Source organism: Cyprinodon variegatus, unplaced genomic scaffold (genome assembly GCF_000732505.1).
Source record: "Cyprinodon variegatus isolate N-32 unplaced genomic scaffold, C_variegatus-1.0 Scaffold298, whole genome shotgun sequence".
Lineage (NCBI taxonomy): Eukaryota > Metazoa > Chordata > Actinopteri > Cyprinodontiformes > Cyprinodontidae > Cyprinodon > Cyprinodon variegatus.
Genome location: NW_015150751.1, coordinates 668,301 through 675,714, shown reverse-complemented (window position 1 = coordinate 675,714; position 7,414 = coordinate 668,301). Strand labels below are relative to the sequence as shown.

The following is a 7,414-nucleotide window of genomic DNA, read 5'->3' as shown; positions in this document are numbered from 1 at the left end:
TTTTAATGCTGTTATCATAACTTAGAATCATGATTTTTTTTTTTCCAATTTATATGAAAGTTGTGGAACTGAGAAAATATAATGAATAAACTACGAGCCTTAAGCTCCTCACTAAAGAATGACACTTTTTTATTTAGAGCTTATTGCCTCTTAATGTGGAAACTGTCACATTTATTTAACCCTTTTGTTTCAGCGAGTTTCCAGCTGCTGCTGCTCAAACCATTGTTGCATCTCCGCCTCACTGAGAGTTAAAGTTTTTATAAGTCCACTAAATGAGAAACAAATAAGATGCTTTTTTTTTTTTGTAGAGACAAAATGTTTTTTTTTTGTTTTTTCTCTTGAGCATTAATTCGTAAATATAACACTGAGCCTCTAACTTGGAAGCAAACTCAAAAAGTTGCTTTCCTAACATTTCTTACAAAAACCCAAAGGTTAGCAGAGCTTTCACCAGTGGAACCTAAAGGAATAATTACTGAAATATCCCTCATTACAGATTATAACAACCTTGGTTTTCTGAACTGACTTAGATTATTATCCCGGTATTTAACACTTAGTTTTTTAGGTCTTCTCGACTGAAAATAGTCCTTTTTTTCAGTCATCTAGGAAAGAAAAACACAAATTCTTGAACATAATTTGTGACAAACTATCAAGATAAACCCAACCCTGAACAGTCAGAATGATGTCTGATAGAAAACTGAAATCAAGACACCATCCCCACAGAGAAACACAGTAGAAGCTGCATGATGTTTGGATTTCTTCTGCAAGACAGGAAACATTTAGAGGTGCAGCAGACTTGGCGCTGAGGTGAAGCTTCACTTTCTAGAAGGATGATGATGCTAAACAAGGGAGGATTTCCATAAGAAAGCCCAGACCTGAATCCAACAGAGAATCCATGGCTAGACATGAAAACCAAAGCTTACCGACACACTTTCCCCCAATGTGACAGAGCTAGAGCTGTTTGTAAAAATAAAAGTGAGCAAAAATAACATCTAATAATAAATGAAAAATAAGCTTAGAGTTGGTTTAAAGTGTTTAGATTAACATCTGAATTTTTGCTTAAATGTTTGATGAGAAGAAGTGAAGAATAAGATCCTTCAATCATGTATTTATTTATGTTGAATTTACAATTTTAAGAGTCTCAATACCAACTTTGACCACAAGATGGAGACAAACACAAGGTTTTGTGAGCTGATGAAACTATGCAGCCTGGACCGTTTGTAATGCGCGCTGTGTGGTGCTGATCTTTACTCTGATTTAGTCATATGTGGAAATCAGATGAATCTGCTTTTATAGAAAGCAGCGTTCTTTCCATCTTATGCAAAAAAAAACAATCAATTTAAAAGATTTAAAACAAAAACAAATGCATAAGAAGTATTTAACACAAAAAAATCAAATAACTGAATTGAATGAAAAATAAAGTGTCCACACTGCGCTTTGACTAATTGGGCACTGCGGCTGTCAGTCACGCCTCTAACCCCGCCCTCGGCGCCGACACACCCATCTCCTCACCGGCGTTTCATTCATTCTGTTTCACCCTGACTGCTTTTCTAAGTGCCTGGTAGAAAGGTGACGGCGGGGTGAAGATAGCATCAAACTGAGAACTCTGCGTGAGCGCGCGCGCCTGTGTGTGCACGTGTCTGTTTCTCCTCTTCCACCCTCCTCCTCCTCCTCCCGCCGCTGCTCCTCCTCAGCGTGGAGGTGCGGGGCCACTACTGGCTGTGCGGTTGCGGCACTGGATGGATGTGAGGAGCATGTGTGCGGGTGAGGACGCCTCGGGCGGTGCAGACAGGAGGACATAATTCTTTTTTTCTGGAGCTTTTTTTGTGTGTTTTGAAATTTTCTACCAACCAACCTACCTGCCGATCGGTCACCTCCAACAGGACGAGATGTCAAACTCAAACAAAAGCAAGAAGGACAAAGAAATCCTGGCAGAATACGAGAGCCAAGTGAAAGGTGAGGTCATTGACTTTAATTGTTGGATGCATGTCTCCACCTCTGCATGCACCTGGCTGCAGCTCTCCAGCACATGCATGCGTGCAGGGTGTGATTTTCCACGGAGGCTGACACCTCAGTGAGACGTCAGGATTTGTGGGTTCATCCTGAGTGCTGCATGGCGCCTCAGGGAAGGAGGAGGATGAAGAGGTGTGTATGCTTGGATGTCTGTGGTTGCATACATGCATGCATGCATGTGTGTGTGTGAGTTATTTCCCCATCAGCCTGAGATGTCTTAGCTGGGAATTTCACCTGCAGACATGTTCATGTAAAACAGAGTGGCCCCCAGAGACAGTCCTGCTGGATGACCTTTCATTTCCACCACATGCACCAGAGGAATGATGCTCCCAGTGTTCCTGTGGGGTGAATGTCAAAATCTCCAACCTTTAACACCTTGAAACAGCCCCTCAGCTCCACACATCATCCCGTCTCCCATCATCCTCCACCAGTTTTATCCCTTTTCTATGTCCAGCACAAAAGAATCGACTTTGCCTGAGTGATTATGCTTAATTGAGAGTATCTTGAGGTGTGTGTTGCTGTCTTTTAGAGGCATTTGCTCTGGCCTTGTGCCAAAGCACACTGGGGGATGCCCTGCATTATAATGACCGCCTGGGCCGAGTCGCCGCCTCCCGGTCCTACTGGTCCTCTGGCTCCTGTTGCCTCCTGCTGAGATCCAAATGTATGGATCCGCTGCTGTAACTATGTGCTTTCCAAGTCTGCCTCCCTGCTCCAGCTCCTGATTGGTGGATGCAGAAGGTGGTGTGTAATGTATACACAGGGGGTGGCCGCCGCTCCCTCACAGGGGAGGTGAGGTGAGCCTGCTGGAAAGGTAGAGGGGGCGATTATGCACAGTGCTGACAATACATATTGGTGAGCTTGATAAAGCTCTGCTTGGGGAGGTTCTGAGCATGCTCCTGTCCGATGGGGGGGGCTGTGACACCTCCACGGTCTGGATGATGGAGATGAGGATCACTCTAATGAGAAAATGCAAATGAAGATGTGGTGAGAAGAAAAGGAGGAAAATGAGAGGAAAGGGCGATGGGATGTGGAGCTTTCCTCGCTTTCCTGGAGCAGATCCTTTATTTTTTCTGCTTGCGTCTGCATGACGGCGATTAGTCAGGTCTCTGTCTGCTCTTCATTTCTTCTCATTTCTACTTCGCGTCGGACAGGCCTTGACTCAGACTTTAAAAAGGTCACCATCAGTAGTTCCTAAGAGCTTCTAGGTCTGTCAGACATTTACTTTTTCGACTAGATTTCAGTCACCTGTGAGAAGCTTTCCAGACCCTGACGCAGCTTCAGTGTTTCCGCTTTCTATAACACTTTAAAGTTTAATTTAATCAAAAATACCTGAATGTCCGAGTTAATAGAAATGCAGACGACTTCCTTTATGTTAGAACACAGCTTTTCGTACCAACCTGGAGCTCCTATTCACTGGAAGACTGTTGGTAGAGAAGTCTGGGAGTGAGAACTTTGACCCAGTCTGTTCTTTAAACTCATTGGAGGATTTTCCAGCATAAGTACTTTGACTAGGCCACCAAGCATCCATTTAGTTTCCTCAGAGGAGGAATTGCTTCTGTTCTTTGGATCACTGTCCTTCAAAGGGCAAAGTTCATGCTTCCACTGAGCCTTCCAGGTCCTGAACCCTAAAGCTGCCCGCTCCACCCAGTCACTCCACCACCGCAGCACCATCACTCAGATGATCTTCTAAAAGGCTGCTAGTTTTCCACTAGATGCAACTTAACCCACACCTTCCAGAAAGTTCTGCTTATGTCCGGAACTGTAGTCCTGAAGTTAGATGTGTTGGTCTGAGTCAGCTGTTCAGTCTCTCTTTGAATCGTGACCTCTGACCTTTAGTGAGGCCTGCAGAGTGATGGATGTCGTCTTGGATGGTGCATTAGTGCCCTCTTGGAGTAATCTTGGTAGGATGGCCAGTTCTGCAACATTTCTTCATGGCTTTGTAGGCTTTTCCAGACTGATCTATGATGATAGATGTTTCTGATGGGAATCAGAATTTTTAATCTGGGATTAATCTGTTTTGGTGGGATGGGTTCTGCTGGAGGTTTCTTCCTGTTAAAGGGGAGTTTTTCCTCTCCACTGTCTCTACAACCTTGCTTAGTGTGAGGATTAGCATTTAAGTCAATTATTTGAAGCAATCAGCTGGTTTTCCTTTGATGGAAAACTGAATCAATCTGACTGGATGATCTGGTTGAACTGGAAAGTGACCTGAGATGACATGATGTGAATTGGAGCTATAGAAATAAACTGAATTGAATTTTTGAAAGATTAAAAGACAAAATCAGCAAACCAAGGAGAGATACATTCAGGAAACTTTAAGATCTGTTGGTTCAAACTATTTAGAACGATAAAAGCTCAGGTTTTGTATGGAAATCATGGATGAAGAAGAACCAGAGTCTGTGGATAGATGCAGTGCACCAACCTACGTGTCAGGCTCTCTGATAGCATCAGAATATCCCTCACCCAGACCTCTACGACGCCAGATAGGTGGCGTGTGGCCGTGTCTCGTGTTATCAGTGAGTTTGTTGAAGCAGACTAAGGCCGATCGCTTCCTTCTCCACCTCTTTATTGTGGTTCGGTATCGACTATAGTTCTCTGAACCAGCAAGCCCCTCCCTTCTCCTCTGCTCTTGTTTTGGTTCATTCAGATCTTCCAACTTTAATATCAGATTAGGGCTTCAACTCACCATTATTTTTCAAATGTATTAATCCGTAGATTATTTGATGAATAATTGGATAGTCAAAGGTTCCTTAAAGATAAAGATTTTATACAAAATGAAACCAAGTGAAGCTAAAACTTTTCCACTTGAGCAGTTCTGGATAGAGGAGACTGACAGACGGAATTATTATTATTTTTTTAATGCAAAATGTGTATTTTTTTTCTCCACAATTTTGATATAATTACTTCTCTAAGTGTGTCGTTCTGTCAGCTAAAGGCTTGTTTTAGAGTCTCTATACTCCAGTTAATCAATTACTACATTAGACTAAATTTAATCTGATTAATTGTTTCAGGCCTATATCAGACAAAGATTAATTGCGTAACACTAAAATTAATTCTCTAATAATTTAATGTATTTAAGGTAAAAAAGATCCAAACAATTTGGGTCATGTCTGGGAAAAAAAAAATCTCCTTCTTGTTAAATCAGAAACCGGTGAAGTAACTTCTAAACCTAGCAGTCACCGAATCGTACCTCACCCGCAGCACAAAGTAGGCTCACCGATCGCACAATGCAACAAGTAAGGTCGCAGTAGAGAGAAAAAACTTTGCTTAAAAACAGTGTTTAGTCTTTCCTCTGATCTTTCGCTGATATTTATGTCGGCTAAAGCGAAATGAAAGAGGGAATCTCTAAAGGAGGCAAATAATTTTTTAGCAGCGCTAATTAATCTGAGGCTTAATTAATCTGTTTGGATTATAATCCTCAGAACCCAACATATCTGCTATAGTAATTTATATTTCTGCTACAGATTCTTTTTGCACCTTTGTGAATACAATATTCATTTTTTTTTTAAATATGTGTATAAGGCAGGGGCGGGTATAATGTTATAATGATAAGGTTAAGTCAAAAATCTTGTTTCCATGGTAATAACACGTAATTAATAAAGAAATATGTATGATCTCTAGTTTATCTCTACTAGATTGCAGTACATTGCTACTCTTAATTAATAATGATTCATTTATTAGTATACACATAATATTATATAGTAATATTAGCATCTTTTAATTTATATTATAGAACATTTTGCCAATCTGCTCTTTAAAAAAATGCTGCTTATCTAATCAATATTTTTAGCTAACCTAACAATGCTTGCTTAAGAGGCATTTTTTAATTTTATTTTATAGACATAAAACATTAAACAATTTAGAAACAAATAGGAAAGCGCAGCACCCTCCTTTCAGCTGACCTTCTTTTTACAGCAACAGGTGGGGGAGGGGTGGTATTCTAATACTTGGCTGGAGAGAACTCCGTTCATTCAAGCTGTTTTTGCTGCTTCCTATTAGACTGAATTTATAAACAATAAGGAAGGAAATGTATTTAAAGCATCGATGCCTTTATTCTGATTTATAATAGAAATTATTCTGGTTTTCACTGATTTATCACCCAGCTTACTGTATCTCAGCTATTTATTAAAAAAAACAATAGAGAAACTTGATAAGCTGCCAGTTTAAGAAGCTTATAAAAGGAAACAATTATCCTCTAATCTTGTTTCAGGAAATTATCTGATTTTGGCCAAATTTAGCGCCTTGAAATCAGATCTTAAAGATGGAAATTGGTCCAGAGAAATTAGACAAGATAAACTGGATCATCTTTTGTTTCAAGCGAAAATATATAATTAAAATAATAAGATTTTATTTTGACACCAAAAATAGCAACAGATAAAATAATAACCAGTTAGATTTGTTGGTCTTATAATGAAATCGGTTTAAATTTTAAATAGACATAATAATATAGCTCCTGTCTAACTGGGTTCTTTATTTTCCATTTTCAAATATTGGCTGAATGTTTAACAGACAAGGGTTAAAGAGAATTAAACACATGATGGTTTTGTTGTCGGTTCAGCTTTGGCTTCTAGTTCGGATCTAATTGATTTAACATTTTAAAGAACTGTACAGTAATTCAGAATATTTCTACATAGAGTCAAACTTCTTTATTTCAGTTCTTACATGTTTTCATTCTGTGAAGATATTTACATATTAAATTAGGCAGAATTTAAATCACTTAAATGTAAAAAGTTTGTCCATTAGTTATTAATTACCTGTAAGCATATATTAAACATCTAAAAACACAGAATAATCTTTATTGATCAAAGTAAAATAAGTCAAAGCAAAAAATAAGACGATGTTTCATTAATTATTAAAGATCCTATAATAATGAATGTCTGATTGCCTGTTTTTATTTAATTAACCACGTATTGTTATTGGTTAAAAGATTGCAAGACATTCTTATTTTTATCTCGACATATTTATCTGGTTTAAAGTCTTTTATCGATGGTAGAGAAATAGTTTCTCCTCTACCACCTGCTGCAGGTAACTGCTGGTTAGTTAGCTGAGAGAACCTGCCGAATGTGTAACAAGAATCTAACTCCATGTCTAATCACTATACTGGCGTAATTATTGGCAAACTTTTCTCTCCAAGTTTAATTCCACATTTTAACCTTAAAATGTTTACCAACCTCCTGAATAATCAGTTTCAACCATAAATTCTAGTCCATTTTGGAGAGTTTTAGTATATTTAAGCTGATCTAAATAATATAAGTATTTATTTTTAGACCCAGTCTGTCGTTTGTTAACATAAAGATCCATTTTCAGATACGATATATAATGTCGTTGGTAAGAATTGTTGTAAAGTTATTTTTTGCTTCCTGAGATGTTATAGAATCCAACAGGTTGGTAGGAGGGATGTCCCGAT

General features: G+C 38.8%; 1 protein-coding gene across 2 annotated transcripts in view; it reads left to right on the top strand.

The window, feature by feature from the left end:
- Nucleotides 1-1,531: 1,531 nt before the first annotated feature.
- srgap1 (SLIT-ROBO Rho GTPase activating protein 1) overlaps nucleotides 1,532-7,414 on the top strand; it is a 45,316-nt gene continuing 39,433 nt past the window's right edge. The window contains exon 1 of one of the 2 annotated variants that reach the window (XM_015383951.1): nucleotides 1,532-1,953. In XM_015383951.1, the coding sequence (XP_015239437.1) occupies nucleotides 1,887-1,953 (67 nt within the window). In that variant the 5' untranslated portion in view covers nucleotides 1,532-1,886. The remainder of the gene's footprint in view (nucleotides 1,954-7,414) is intronic. The other variant, XM_015383950.1, reaches the window with a different exon arrangement.